The 15,482-nt window shown below is 38.4% G+C and overlaps 1 protein-coding gene across 1 annotated transcript in view; it reads left to right on the forward strand.

Moving 5' to 3' along the window:
• Window positions 1-15,482, forward strand: part of LOC104405888 (NADP-dependent malic enzyme) — a gene marked incomplete at its 3' end in the record, with an annotated part of 91,353 nt that overhangs the window by 49,575 nt on the left and 26,296 nt on the right. The window contains exon 5 of the mRNA XM_010014728.1: window positions 2,657-2,760. Within this exon, the coding sequence (XP_010013030.1) occupies window positions 2,657-2,760 (104 nt within the window). The remainder of the gene's footprint in view (window positions 1-2,656; window positions 2,761-15,482) is intronic.

Genomic DNA, 15,482 nt, shown 5'->3' on the forward strand with positions numbered 1-15,482 from the left:
ATAAACTGGCATCGACTTTTTCAGTATCATTTAATACGCGTAACAAACCCCCTAACCTGAAAAAAAGGAGAGTTATGTTTTGAAGGAGATTCGATTTCCAAAAGAACAAAACAAAGTTTAAGCTTTGACAACAAGCTGGGGAACAAAAGAAACCCAAGTCATTGAGGAAAAGTACCTAATCATCATGTCAGCTTGACATACTCAATTGTAGGATAGAACTTTCTTTTCAGTGATCTGTTTTGAAAGCCGTGAAATAGTCAATAGCAAATGTTAATCTCTCAAGATGTGTGAACCCTCAAAAAAACCCAACCACCATGGATCCGTTTTGCATGGTGTTGACCTGAATAAAGGGATAATGTGCTTAAGCAGCTTATTCATTCTTCAGTGGCTTTTGGAAAGAGAGCGGCTCCACAATGATTTGCCACTCAGGGCTCAGACGTGACCACTGTTCTTTTCACTTGCTGAATGTTTCATTCTTTCGTCTCCACCCCGGGTTTCTCCATACGTTGTTCCAAACAGGACTATAAAGGAACTTTTGGGGGCTATTTCTTGTCGAACTGTAACGTTTGTGAAGCAGAATGCACTGAGCTGTAAAGGAATTTTGAACTCTGGGTATATAGTTGGCCAAGCTTTTCATCAGAGATGTGTCACTGAATTAATTGTCTCTGCTTGCGAGACTTCCCAGGCTGGAAGTTTAAACATACTCAGAAACGTTGCATTAATTGTTTTAAGTATTCCACATTATATTCCAGCATCAAAGGTATGTGAATAAATTAATGTAGTGGTCTTATAAATGGAGTTGTTTCAGAGTTCTGAGTTTTAGCATTGTCTATAGATTTAAATGCTCACAGACATGAAAGATGCGAAAGTGCCAAAAGGAGTGTAAGATCCTATGTTTCAGGCAGACCTGTGGCTTGTTTAGCACTTTCCAAACAGCATAAAGCCAGTTTGTCTTGAGCTGATTTCAGAGAATCACTCCCCAATTTAATCTGGCTTCTTGAAGAAATCAGCATGACTCAGTCTGGCCCTGAACTGTTTTGGAAACGTTTCTTCAGAATTTAAAAAATAAAAGGACCGAAGATATAGATAGATAGAGTGATTTGGGTTTTCTGTTTTGTTTTGGTTTTTTTTGTTTTTTTCTTTTTAAGCATTGTTTTACAAAATGAGAAAACAGACATTGTTTAATAAAAAGCTGTGGAATTATGTTAAAAGAGCAAATCAATTTAGGAAGAAGAGTTATGAGTGTTGGAAAGGGCATAAGTCACACTGAATTAGACTGTGGAGCATGTGGTATGCTTGCACAGGATATGGAGCAGCAGAAGCCTACTGGTGTGGAAAGCTGTGGCAATGGGACTTTAGAAATGGGATTTCAGAAATGGGATTTCTCTTTCTGAGTCCTACCTTGATGCTCCTGAGAGAGGCTCCTGCCACTTGGCAGTTCTGCTTTCCAATCTTGCGTGCTCAGTCTATTGGAAAGCACAAGCATCTCCCACAGGGTTTCCAAACTTGTCTTAAGTTTTCACGTTGCTAGTTCATTTGCAATTCGTGTGAATTCAACTCCTAAAGAAATAAAATTAGAAACATGGTCTGTATTTTTCTTTATGATGGTTTTCTAGTTAAAGTTTGTGTACACATTTCTGCAGCCATGTTGGTTTTAGCAAATTGGTTTTGGATGAAAAATGTTTGGTCAAGCTCCCGACTGCTCCTGCAAGCTGTTTGGGCATGTGTGGGAGGATTGCACACTTGGTACAATGGAGAAATTAGCTTATTCATTTTCAGAGGCCTGTGGGAAAAAATGTCAAAGAGTGTCTTTATGCGAGAGTTCCTGGAAGAGCCAGTGAAAGTCTTGAGACTTGCTGTAGCTGGAATGAATTGTCAAAAGTGATTGTAAAATACTTTGAGCACGTTTAGTAATTTGTATGTTATAATTTAGAAATACATCAGGCAAAACCAAGACCTTCTAGGAGTGAAGACATGGAATAATACAGGCTTGGTATTTTTGTGGACCTAGGGAAAAGTCTGGATCATAAATCTAAGAGAAGAAAAAGTACAAGATTTAAGCGTGGACAAATTCAGAAATCATACCCAACCAATGGACCTGGGTATCTGAAATGGAGAATGCTGGGCTACAAACTGATAATTTAAGAAGCTTGGAAAGAAAAGGTTAAAGGCTTGACATTTTTGGCATATTGAATTTTAGAAAGCAGCATATTTTCTGAATGTCAGCTCATCAACACAATTGAAATGATGGGACTCTGGGAGAAAGTTGTGAAACATGATGATAAAAGCAAAGAAAATGGCTTTTTAAAAATGTCAGAGCACTGCCAGGATGTAAAGGAAAAAGACAAAAGTACCAACTGAAGCTTTAAAAGATACTTTTGAAACCTGACTTCCCAGAATAAACTTTTACTTTTTCACTCAGAAACAATACACCTCCTTTAAGAGCTAGGGTATCCCTTTTCCTTGATACAAAAGGGTGTTTCTTTAATCTCTGTTGTGTTTCTTAGGTCTTTTATATAGAGGTGGATAAATGGGCATGTACTTCATATGCTTGGATTAATCCTCAAACACTGTGTTGTTGTCCCCTTTTTATTAACTTCGAGTATACTCATGTAACTTGCTTATGTAATAGTTCAAACTTTTTGGTTTTTAACAGATGTTGCTGAAAGATCCTTTGTATATTGGGCTGAGACACAAGAGAGTCAGAGGTCAAGCCTATGATGATCTTCTTGATGAATTCATGGAAGCTGTAACTTCAAGGTATGTGATATATCCGTGCTATTCATTGGTGAATTCCACTGTGAACTTCATCTTCTGAGAAATAAAGGTCAGTAGCTTATGAAAGGACGACAGAGCTGTTAAGTTGCTGATCATTTTTATTTTGAGCATAGCATTTTGTAAGTTTGTAACTCTTTAAACTACTTGCCTTTAATATTGCAGTTTTATGAATTCACTGCATGACTGGTAAAACTCATCTTGAGATAAACTATTATTTTCAAACTTCTTTTTCAAGATCTGGATTGTGTTTGCCTAGTAATTTTCTATGCCTAGCACTGTGCCTGTGTGATTTTCTCTGTCTCTGTGATTTCATGTGTGAGATGTCAGTAGCCTGCAAGAAGCTATCAGACCTGGCAACCCCTGTCTCTGTCCCCACAGAAACCACAACAGAACTAAGCTTTCATATTTTGTTTTTAAATGTCATGGTATGGACCTATACCAAGTCGGATCTTTCTCTTGCTTTTTTATTTCCTATACAGAAAATAGTTAAATTTATTATTGGACCATGATGCATAAAATAGTCTTCTCACATGTCAAGTGACACATTTACTCATATTTTCCTTGTTTGTTAAAATATTTGGAGTCTAGCCCTGCATTCAATGTATATACCTAAAATAGCCCAAGTGCCAGCATCCTTAGCAGAATGTATTTTCTGCATATGCATCCCAAAACTGGGGCTGAGCTGTGGGACCTGAAAATACTTCCCAACTCCTCAGTCTTGGCTTGTACCCCATCTACATTTTGACTCCATGTTGGGACCCTACCTGGACGTGCACAATCTCTGTTCTTCCTGTCCTAGTTCCTGTGCAAAAGAAACTTGGGCAAGCTGTAGTATTAATTTCCATACCAGGAGTTCCATTGTATTCCTCCTTATCAGCCCCAGTTGGCTGACACTCCTTTGTTCATAATCCTGCTATGGAAGTTGCTGGTTTGGCTCCCCTATAATGTGTTTGCTCATCTTCTGAGTATTCCCTTTCTGCTAAAATTGATGCATTTCACCTTCCCAATAGAAGGTTTAGAGCATTAGAAATTGCTCGGTGGACTGTGTCTTGAGGATCTCTAACTTAATGCACTCCCTAACTCGCCATTTCTTTAAAATGGACCACAGTTATTCATACGGAAGAAAATAATCAGAGTCAAATAGAAGATCATCTCAAGAATGTCTGAAGGTCTGGTTGACATGGTTTTTTTACTTAAACATCTTTAAAACTATAATTTTGAGCAATTCATGTTTGCTTGGCCTTCTGAAAGATCACTTGGTTCTCAGCTAAATCTGTCATGGTCTATAATGGTGTCATTTATTGCATGTTTAAAGTGAAACACTTACAAATTATAATTCAAACTTTGCGTGGTTTGCTTTTGAATTGTTTTGGCTGTAGTGTGACATGTATGTTGGTTATGATACTCATTTGCTAAGGGGAAGCGAAAAGTGATGATAAATCAAACTGAAGTCCATTTGCTCAATAATTTCCTATGTTTCTAAATTCAAATTTGTGTTTGGCATGCTGCTGGCAGACTCAGCACTTGCAGCTGATTCTGATGTGGTGGGGCTGACTGTTAAAGATGCAGGTCATGATTTGTTTTATTCCGTATTACTTTCCCTTTCCAGCCATTCTTGGTGTTCTAGGTATTATTTTACTCTTGTTAAATGCTAGTTATCTTTTATTTGTGAAAGTTTTTCTTCTATTTTTCCTCTTTTCACTTTTCCTAGCCTTTTGCTGGCTGTTGCACAGAGGGAGCATTTGCTTCACTAATTTTAGATGCATGTTTCATCAGGTGCATTTTAGGTTAGTCCTGTTTATCGTTAGTTATTGCCGTAGTGGTCCAGAAAAGGATTTCTTACCAATTAGGGGTCTAATCAATTCTGACAATGGCGTAAGTTCTGGGGAAATCTGTTGTCAGGTTTTCAGTAACATGGAGTATTCATCTGTAACAGATACATAACCATGAACACCATAAAACACAAGGCTGTCGTGTATTTGTAATAAGGCAAATTTAAAGACAGGCTTTTAAGGTGACGACAAATATTTTCCAGTTGGAAAACTATGTGAAATACCTGTTTTAGATCTTTTTCACCCTCATAATTTTCCAGAGAAGCCAAATGCTAATAGAAGTGAGAGCCGGGTTTCAGAGGCACTGCCTGGGAACAAGCAAAAGCAGGCAGCTGTGCAGAGCAGTGCACGTTGTATGGGCTTTTCATTGGCTTCCAGGGAATCTTTCTAGACATGCACATCATCTTAATTGATTGATAAATTTTGAAAATCTACATTTTTATAAGCTGATCCAGCATCATTTATGGTGTTTCTTGTTGAAACGTCACTTTTACACAGTAAATGTCATGATGCTTGATAAAGAAAATGCTTTATAAAAAAGCATGTCATATGAAGGTATAGTTTCGTCAACTACAGTACTTTCCTCTTCTCAGCCTCCACTGCTATTCACCCAAAAAAAGTTCTTCTGAAATTAAATTATTTATGAAAGAGTCTGGATTTGAAAAAAACCCAAAACAGCACAAGCCATCCATTACTGAAAGATTTTGGTACAGTATCCGGTGTGCTATCATGGCAGAATGGAACTAGTACAATGTGATTTTTCCCAGATGTGGGAAGGCAGAAGCATATGGAAAGTATCTGGATTTATGCTGACATAAATCCAGTGAACAGCTTTTATTTATTTACTTATGCATACATTTATCTGTTTGTTTATTACCAGTGCCAGCAGCTGCTCTCTCTGAGGGCAGGTGTTTTAATTTCTCCGGGCATTACCAGGTGTTTCTTGCTTTTGTGTCAGTGCAGTCATTTATGGGAACAGGAATATTCTAAATGGCAGGAATGTTTTATAACATGAGAAAAAAATGGGCGGTTGTCTTCATCGCTGAAGAACGTAAATCAACTGGAATTCAGAAACGTTTGTTAAGTTTCTGCCCTATGGAGAAATGGGTCATAAAACATTTTATACAGAGAAGTAAATTTTTCCAAATGACAAGTTATTCTTAAATATCTATGTTTACAGAGGAAACTCTGAGAGGAGGGATTGCTAAACAAGACTGGTAGATATGACTGATCCACCAAGGCTTCTTTGGGAATTACTCTTTTTGTTCCAGTTCCTATCTCTTCCCTATTTGCTTGCGATGATGCAAAGAGAAATATATCAGTGGCAAAGAGGTATTCAAGTACAACACTGAAGGGATTATGGAAACGCTTGAGAGGGAAAAATATGTAGAATGGAGATGGAAAAAGAAATGATGGGAGAGAGAGGAAAAATGCGCCTTTTTAATAACAGGGATTTGAACTTCCTTGTCTCAAGCAAAAAGCAGATTTAAAGGGTCTGGAAATTTTTCCTTTACTTTGAAGGGCACTTCATTTTCACAAATCTAGTAAAGATAACTCCACCTTAAACTCCTCTAAAAAATGTCAGAGTAGAGAAGAACAGCATCGCATCCTACCAGTTTGCTTTCTGCTGCAGACCACCCCAATGGAAGGCACACCTGCACCTCTGGTTTTTGAAAAGTTATACAGAACACTTTTAGAAAATGAAAAGAATATGGTATAATTCCCGTGGGTTATTTCCTTGCCTATGTACTACAAGCCCAAAAAGTTTGACTTGATTATTATGCTAAACCCCATGGATTTGTGATGCATAGAAGCAATCCTATATCACTGAAATTATCTTTCTGTGTGTGTGTGATGCTGAGTTTTCAATTACACTTCAAGATGCAAATGACAGTGGTGGACCCCCAAAAAGTAATATCATGTAATTTATGTACTCTTCTGTAATCATATTTTAATTAAATCCTTCCCCACTCTTTTTATATGCTATACTTTTCTCATGTTTGTGAACTATAAACCAAGCTGCTGACAATTGTAATTCAGTATGTTCTGTCCTAAATTACCATGATGTAGTCATTATTCCTCATTTGCCTGATTACATTATTCACAGATGGCAGCAGGGTTTTATTTCACATCATGTGTTAGTTTTAAACAGTGGTTTATGGTAAATACAGTTTATCTGACTTTGAAAACAACGATAAAAGTAACATGTCCACAAAATAAAAATACATAAATATTTTAATAGATGCTTTCATTTAGCAGATTACATTAGAATACAATTCAATTTGTGAATAACTTAATTCAGATGGCCCTTACTTCTGGCAAGAAGTCAACATAAAAGGTGCTTATGCTATGCATCTTTAAGGAAATGGTTGGACTGCACAATGGTTCTGACAATGCATTCAAGCACCGACTGTGAGTATAAGAACACTGGTGCCTCTGTCCTCTTTTGCACCATAGTGATGCAAGACCAAGACTACTGTCATGCCTATACATTCCCATATTGTTCAAGCAGCTGTCAGAAAGCGTGCAGGAAGAAATACTGCTGCAACAACTCCCTCCTATGGCAGAGTTGGTGAAGATCTTTTTGTTTAGAGAGCTTGTACCTCAGTGGGGCGTAGGCCATTTGAGGTAGTTTTTCAAGTCTGTGACTATCTGCTCCATCCACTGTTCAGTGAACATTACCTTCCTAGTGAAGATCACTGTGGACAGCAGGATAGGGGAAAGGTGGGTTCTTAGGCAGCAGGCCATACACCGCCTTGACAACAGGTACAGTTGCTTTTTGAACCTACCTTCAGTTCCGTCCTGTGCTTACATCTGAGGTTCATTTCCAGTCATGGATGAGTTTGTGTTCTTCCTGAAACTGCTTGGTGCAAGGGCTCAGGCTTCCTTGCCCACCTAGACTCCCAAGTGGACTTTACCTTTATAGTGACTGACAGGATAAAACCATTCAGGAAGATCCTTAGCTTGTTTGCCTATGAAAAAAGGCCCTCAAACTCAAAACCATTGTGATTTTAAAACAGGGACTATAGCTTTGGATATTGGAGAGTGTTATGGAAGAGGAAACCTCAAAGAGTTTGATAAGCGGCGTTTATTTTTTATTCTAGTTCAAGCAGCTGTGATGGTTTGCCTGAGGAAAATCTTCAAATTTTGTGATTAACTATTATTGCTTGTAACAATTCAGTGCTCAACAAATGATGCCACATCCAGAAAGTTTGTTAAGAAACCCTGAACCCTTCCCAAGACTGTGGTACTTAGTGAGGTGCCCTGCTTGGAATCACCATTGCCTGCCTATGTAGGGGAAAAAGGGAAGTAACTTAGCTGTAGTGTGTTTTTTGAGATGGGATGCTTGTGTGTGTGTTTGCTGCTCCTTCAGTTGCCAAATCCAGGGGACTCTTGAGATAGAGTGGGTAGAAGGCATCTTCTGTATATTCCATTAGGTAAGGTAGAGCAGGTTAGTTAATTCACCCCCAGTACAAATATCATTATAAACAATTTTCGGTGACATGGTTTAGTGCAAGTTGTCCCTGCCCATGGCAAGGGGGTTGGAACTAGATGATCTTAGGGTCCTTTCCAACCCTAACTGTTCTATGATTCTAACTATTCAATGATTCAAAGCATCACAGAAAAAAAGAAAAACCCAATGTAAGTAATCTTTCTTTTTGTTATTTGGTGCCTAGTACCCCTCTTCTCTTCCCTGCTGGCTCATTTGGTGGTTAAATTATATCTGATTGCTGGATATGTTACAAATATATGCTCTACAAACTTTTCAGACACAGTAAGTGGCATAAGGAAAAGTGAATCCATCAGTAAAGCAAAATCATAGCAGGATAGACAGACTCTAATCACATCAAGTTTATTTGTAGAAAGAGTCCTATTATTGTTTGTAATGTGAGACTTCAGAGAAATTCTTAGCAAAGATCAGCAGAGGAGCCTCATAATAAAACCTCATTCATCCCTCAAAGAAAACAAAAAGTAATGAAATCCTCAAACACAGGACTGAGGGGGAAGGTTTTGTTTTGTTTTTGAGAGAAGATAGAGAGAGTGGAATATTTTTAGTATTTTTAATATGCCTCTTGTACCAAAACTGATTCTGAAGTCCAGAATTGGATGTAGCCATGTTTTAATAATGCTCAGCTATGTCCCAGACTTGCTGCTCTCATTCAAAACTCAACAAGTGAAGAACATACTGTTCTTAGGCTTTTCTTCTCTGAACTATTTAAAGAACGTATTTTTCAGATGGAAAAGGCCTGGGTAATTTCAGTTGCTTTCCTTCCTCTTTTATAGCTCCAGCAAATGATAGTCAGGATTCTCAACAAAAGTTATCTGGTGCAACTGTATTGCAAATGGAGTGAATGTTGATTTATTTGAAAAATTTGTGCAAGTGTAATATTTTAACAAGGTTTATATTGTTGTTACAGAAGTATAGTAGTTTTCCAGGCTGTCAGAAGCAGTTTCTGAATTTACTTTTCTCCTTTGAAAACTCTAGTAAAGTAAAATATCAAATTTTTGGCTGAAGTTCATATCAGAATGTGCTAAGATCTCTGTCCCTCTTATCCTACCTCTGCCTCTCTCCCATTTTAAGTCAAGAATGATTTCTACCTAGATTTCAACTCCCAGGAAAACTTCCATTCACTGTGAGTCTGGCTAATGGGATTTAGTATCTCTGTGCTTCATCCCTCCCTGGTCCTTTACCCCCACCAGAAAGTGACACTGAATGCTTTACTTGGAGTATCCCACCCAAACTGCACTTGCTCCCACCTGAGATTCCTGATTCATGGTAGTGGATCGGCCTGTGCCTATGGGTATTCCTGCTATGGTTCAGTCTGGGGCTGTAGGATGTCAACAGCAGTGGGACTTCAGTAGCCTGAGATTAGCTGGTAAAATAAAGGCCTGCTGAGGGGGAAAAGAAGGCAGCAGATATCTGCTGACGCCAGAGTCAATGGTATCCTCCTGGACTGACCTAGATGTCCTACCCTGCCCAAACCAATCCTTGCCTTGTGTCGTGGTTCAAACCCAGCCGGCAACTTGGCACCACGCAGCCGCTCGCTCACTCCCCCCCTTTTCCTTCCTCCCCCCGCTCCCGGAGGGATGGGGAGGAGAATCGAAGGAATGTAACTCCCACGAGTTGAGATAACAGCTCTCCAGTAACTAAGGTATAATACAAACCACTACTGCTACTAATAATAATGATAAGAGGAATAACAAGGGAAAAGGACACAACCGCTCACCACCCGCCGACCGATACCCAGCCCGACCCGAGCAGCGATCTGGGCCTTCCGGGTAACTCCCCCCAGTTTCTATACTGGGCATGACGTGCTGTGGTATGGAATAGCCCTTTGGCCAGTTTGGGTCAGGTGTCCTGCCTCTGCTTCCTCCTGGCTTCCCCTCCTCTCTGGCAAAGCATGAGACTGAGAAAGTCCTTGGTCAGAGTAAACATTACTGAGCAACAACTAAAAACATCGGTGTTATCAGCATTGTTCCCAGACTGAAAGTCAAAAACACAGCACTGCACCAGCTACTAAGAAGGAGAAAAAATGACTGCTGTAGCTGAACCCAGGACACCTTGCCTGAGAGGGTCTGGACCAACTGAGGGCTATGGTCATCTTCCACCTAGGAAAGACTTATATCTCTCATTTCTGTGCTCCCTCTGAGGCATATGTGCCAGTTAGAAGAAGTTTTTAACTTGGCTTGTTGACCACCCTGGGTAAATGACATAGATCAAACAGTTGGTAGTCTGAATTTCCTGATCTGCTTGAGTACAACTTTTAGAGTTAAATCTGCTTCTTACTGTCACAGAGTAAGTATCACAGGAGGGAGAAGGAAACCTGGATATTGCAATCCTGCCCAGACTCCTGACACTGCAGATATTTTTCTCTGTTGTGCTTCATAATAGCAAAATGTTTCAGGCAGTGCAGTTTCTGTAACACAAAACATCAGCATTGGGGTCTAGGACAATTCTTTTAAAGGAAACAGCAATTACCAGGTACACTACAAACAATAGAACACAAAATATTTAAGAGGGGGCTGGTGGGTCTACTGTGTTTTAGTTAAGCACAACTGATCCAGTTCTTAGGAGGGTGCATGACTTTACCAGATCCAGAATTTAAGAGTTTCCCTGTGAGTTTGATAGGAACTAAAAGCCACCACCACCCAAGTGTCAGTTGTTGTCTGGAGCAATGCAGTCGTGGCATGTGTCGAGTGTAGTTCCCTTGTTTTATGCCTGCTATGGATTATTGTTGGTGCCTGGTTGCATACAAATAATAAGCCATTTATATCACTAACATAACTTATTCATCATTTGGATATTATTAACTTGTTTTGCCACTGGCTACTTTTAGTAATAAACCACAACTTTTATTTTCCATTATTAACACATCACTCCTACTAAGCTAAAAATGTAATAAATTCATACCTGATAGAGAATTTGGAACAAGTGTATGAGTGTGGTAGAGATAAGTTATTAGAGGTGACTGGCAGATTCAATGCTTTAAGGAATTGCATCTTCAGAGTCTGTTCTTTTGGCCCCTGCTTCTGAAGAGAAATGCTGGAAAAGTGTAAATCAGCAGGCATCATTTTGAAAATACAATTTTTGTATAATCTGGGCTATTATCTATTTCTCTTTTTTCTTTTTTTTTTTTATTTTTTTTTTTTAAGGATTTACAGTGAGTGGGAATATATATTGTTCTTAGTTATTTTAAGATGATCCCTTGTCACTTGCACCTGGGAAAGTAACAGGCCAACATAGGTTCTGCCAGAAAGACTGTCTCACTTAGTTGTTCCCAATAGAGAGTTTGTGATGCCTTCTCTGTTCCTTTGCTGATTTACTGAGCAAACCTGTGTCTGTGTTGATGAAATAAATATAATTATGACCTCCTGTTGACATTAATGATGGACAGCATCAACGACCCTAAAAGATTCAGACGATACAAAAGGTGGAAAAAAAAATATTGTAACACTGTAGATGTTTTGATGTCAATGTCATCCACTATTTTACAAACTTTTACGTGGGTTAGGGTGCTGTAACTGCATACAAGGATCTTTTTTACTAACATCTTGCATTCCAGCTATACGGAGCTGGGGCAGGGGGCAGTGACCTTGGGCATCAAGGACATGTCCCCAAAGAACTTCATCCCATAGTAGTGTCTGCAGCAGGAGGCAACAATGAGTGGAACTTATTCTATCCCCAAGAATATGGGCAGTCCCAACTCAGCACAGGCCTTTCCCTTAGTTGTTTCTGTCCTGAGGTTCACAAAACCAGATGATAGTATCAACATCTCGTGTTTTTCATGTGGTATGCTTGTAGATTTCAGATGCTAGTATGGTGTTTGCATGTCACTTGTCTCTGATTACATATCTAATGTATAGTCCATATATGCTCATATCAAATATTTGTTTCAGTCTAAGTTGCACTTCTTACCTTACCTATCATGGCTCACTGTTTGGTGTGTAAAACCAAAACTTAACTTGCAAATTGCTGTATAACTGTATTTTTATAGTGTTTTTCACTATAGTTGTACCCTTTTTAAACAGAAGTTAGCATGAGAGGATAGATACATTACCATCAATCCTCAATGGGTATCCTAGAACTGAAGTAAATTATTCTAGATTTTTTTTTATACCTCAGTGTCAAAAGTTTTTTCTTGTAAGCATTTTCATCACTGTATGAAAAACCCATAGTGACATTAGACAAACAACTGTATTCCCAGATAGACAAACCACAGTATTCCCAGAATTTAATTATCCATGCTCCTTGAGATTGTTGCAGGTCAGAGCTCTTGCTAGAATCAAGGGCTCACAAACAAGTTTTTGTACAATCTTCCCAGGAAATTGCAGTTGAAACTTCCATGGGTTCCCTGTCCATCCTAGAATCTGCAGTAATCCATATGTCCTTACATAGCAATATAGCCTACTGAACAATGGTGACATATTGACACTTCTGAAAATCAGGATACTTTGCTTTTGGTGTTTAACTGTGGATTTAAATGTTGACTGTTAAATGCAAGTATTTCACCATATCCTGAGATTATGGCCATACTAGTCTTCCAGCTGTGCAAACCTTGTGAATATGAACTGTCTGGCAGGGATTTGAGACTAGAAAACTAAAGCATGTCAGGTCTGAATCCTGCATCAGTATCAGTAAGTATGGTCCATTTAAAAACAATATAGAGTACCTTAAATGAAGTATCTTTTATGTCAAGAAAACCCTACTTACAGACTTTTTCAGTGTCTTTTCAGTATAATACACATATCCTATTCTGTTACTCCATTCTCCATCAGTCTGGCCTATTTATAGTCCTTAAAGCTGTTGCAGAGTAAAATTTTTCCCCTTCTATTCATGGGAACTAGAATGTTATATTAAATCAGAATCTGATTTAGATGTCTTGGGCACAGTCCAGTTGCCTAAACACAGGGGTCTGGAGTCATAACCTGTCTCGTCAGCTGCTGGTTCAGGTACCTTAGCTGTCCTACACATCCTCAATCATACCTTCCAGCTCCGTGTGGGTGCTGTGGATATCCTTGTGTGTCTCAGGTAGCACTAGGTTCCTGTGTTTGAGCATCTATGTCAAGTCCCAATGTCTGTCTGTATCTCTAGGTGCTTGAAGGCTTTCAGACACTGACTCTGAGTGACTGTCCTAGTGTTGCACAGGAAGACTATAGCAGATAGAGGAGAACCTTAGATTTCCTTTGGAGTAGAATTCCACCTATACAGCTATCCCGGACGAACCTCTTATATGGATATAGTTCTGGTAAAATGAGAGATTGCATGCAGGTTTTGCACTTGACTTGTTTTAAATTATTAGAACTGCCTCTCTCCTCCTAATCCTGCAGTGTTTCTATACCAGTTTCATGCTAATAAGGTATACTGAGAGCTTACTTAATTAAAAGGAACTAGAGATTGCTGCTTTTAATTGCAAGATCATGTAATTGATTTATTTTACGGGCTCATTTTCTTTTTATTTAATCTAGAGGTAAGGAAAGAGTATTTGGTATCTGCAGAATTTTTGACGCTTTTTGGAAATTCCAGATGCACATCTTTTTTCTGCATTAGCAATCAGTAGTGTTTATACACCACTGTAAAAAATATCAGCCTGGAAATGGCTGAAAAATGCAATACGACACTTCAGACCCAGTCCATACGTAAGTGCAGTCAACTGACACTTCGTTGACACCCACAGTGGTGCCAGTACTAACAGTATCTGAATAAATCATGTAATCAGTTTAGTTAATGTGTTTGTTTACAAAATTACAAAAGTTCTGTGTGGTTTTATAAGTGAGTTTATTTGAATAACTAGATTTCTGGAGTTCCAAGGGATGCTCACTGTGTTCCTGGTAGGTCATCTTTATATAATGGGGGCTGGGTATGAGAGAAAAAAGGAACACAGTTCGAAAAATAGGCTGGGGTTTTAGTGGTACAAAGATCTTTTTCTTCTAACCCCTCACTCTTTTAGATCTTGCTAATAATTAAAAGCAAGAATTTCTACTGCATTGGCTCTTGCAGAAGGAAATTTTTTACTGTTTTATCTACAGCACAGCATTACTTTGATATTTCTCCTTCTAAAAGTGGGATTTAGCTTAGTACAAAACCAGAAAGTTATCTGTTTCAGGCATTATACTTTGGAAACTGCAAGAGAAGTATCACTTAATTGGCTAGCTTTATTTCAGAATTTGGTGGATTTTACCATCAAAGTTAATCATTCGTCTACTTGCTGGTCTGTAGCAAGCCTAAATGGCCACTGGAAAGAGACTGCTGGCAGGGTTTGCTGAAAATGAACTGTGCAGATTTTAGTAAAAATGGAGTTAAATACTGCTAGAAAAAGTTACACCTTCTTTCTAGAATCATAGTTATAGAAGATACTGTTTGTGCAAATATTTAGTTATATTATACTATAAAATTCATTTTGTTACAATTGCTTCGTGATTAATTCCTAAGCTTCTAAAAGTAAAATCGTTCTTTTTTGTTTCCCTATTTTTAAAGACATTAATGGAATATGTATTTGGAGTCATTGCTCTTGTTTGGGATAGAGTGCTGATCTAGAAAACATGCACGGGAGTTAGTTTTCCTTTTACAAAACACAGGAATAGGAGCAAACTTATTTGTATCTGTTAGATAAATTGGAATGTGGTAATGAAAGTTAGTAACATCAGAAGAGCCTGCAAATTTGAAAGCATTTTGGGAAAAAATGCAGGAAAAAAAAGAATGCTCTTTTAATAGGCATTAACTGCCAGGTATAATTAAATTTATGTAGTATTACTTTTAGGTTCTGTACAAGTTTTGAAAATGTTTAACCAGCTTATTTTTTGCCTTGATGTCATTTGGGTCTGTGGTTCCATACTTAAGGATAGAAAACACTTGCAGTGCAAGTCTCTGACTACCGTTCTCACAGTAATCTCATCTCTCATACTTTAACAATCTGTGAGAATCTTCAAATTTAACAATAATATTTAAGTCCGTATGCTTACATATATTTGGTCCTGCACCGTTAAAATAATGTGTTGTTAGCTTGTGGTTTTGGGTTTTCTTTTGTGGGTTTTTTTTTGGGGGGGTGGGGGCGTGTGTTGATTCTGGGAGAGTTTTGTTAGCTTCTTTCGGTAGATGCAGAATAGAAGGCCTGCCTTGCTAGAGGTTTTGCAACTATCAGCCCTGAAGTCATCTGGAAACCTATGGAGTCCATTTCTGTGGCTGGGTATAATGGTCCAGGCATTTAGAGATCTTTTTACAGTATCGAATTTTTATTAAAAAGGCTTTGATTAATCTTTTCTTCTGAAAATTTGATTATGATCTAAGCATGTGTTTTACTTCTGGAATATTACATTTCTTCAGTTGTAGGACTGCAGTGATTCTAATGAATTTATGCTGGAAAAAGAAGCTAG

Source organism: Nestor notabilis, unplaced genomic scaffold (genome assembly GCF_000696875.1).
Source record: "Nestor notabilis isolate BGI_N333 unplaced genomic scaffold, ASM69687v1 scaffold11245, whole genome shotgun sequence".
In the NCBI taxonomy this organism is placed as follows: Eukaryota; Metazoa; Chordata; class Aves; order Psittaciformes; family Psittacidae; genus Nestor; species Nestor notabilis.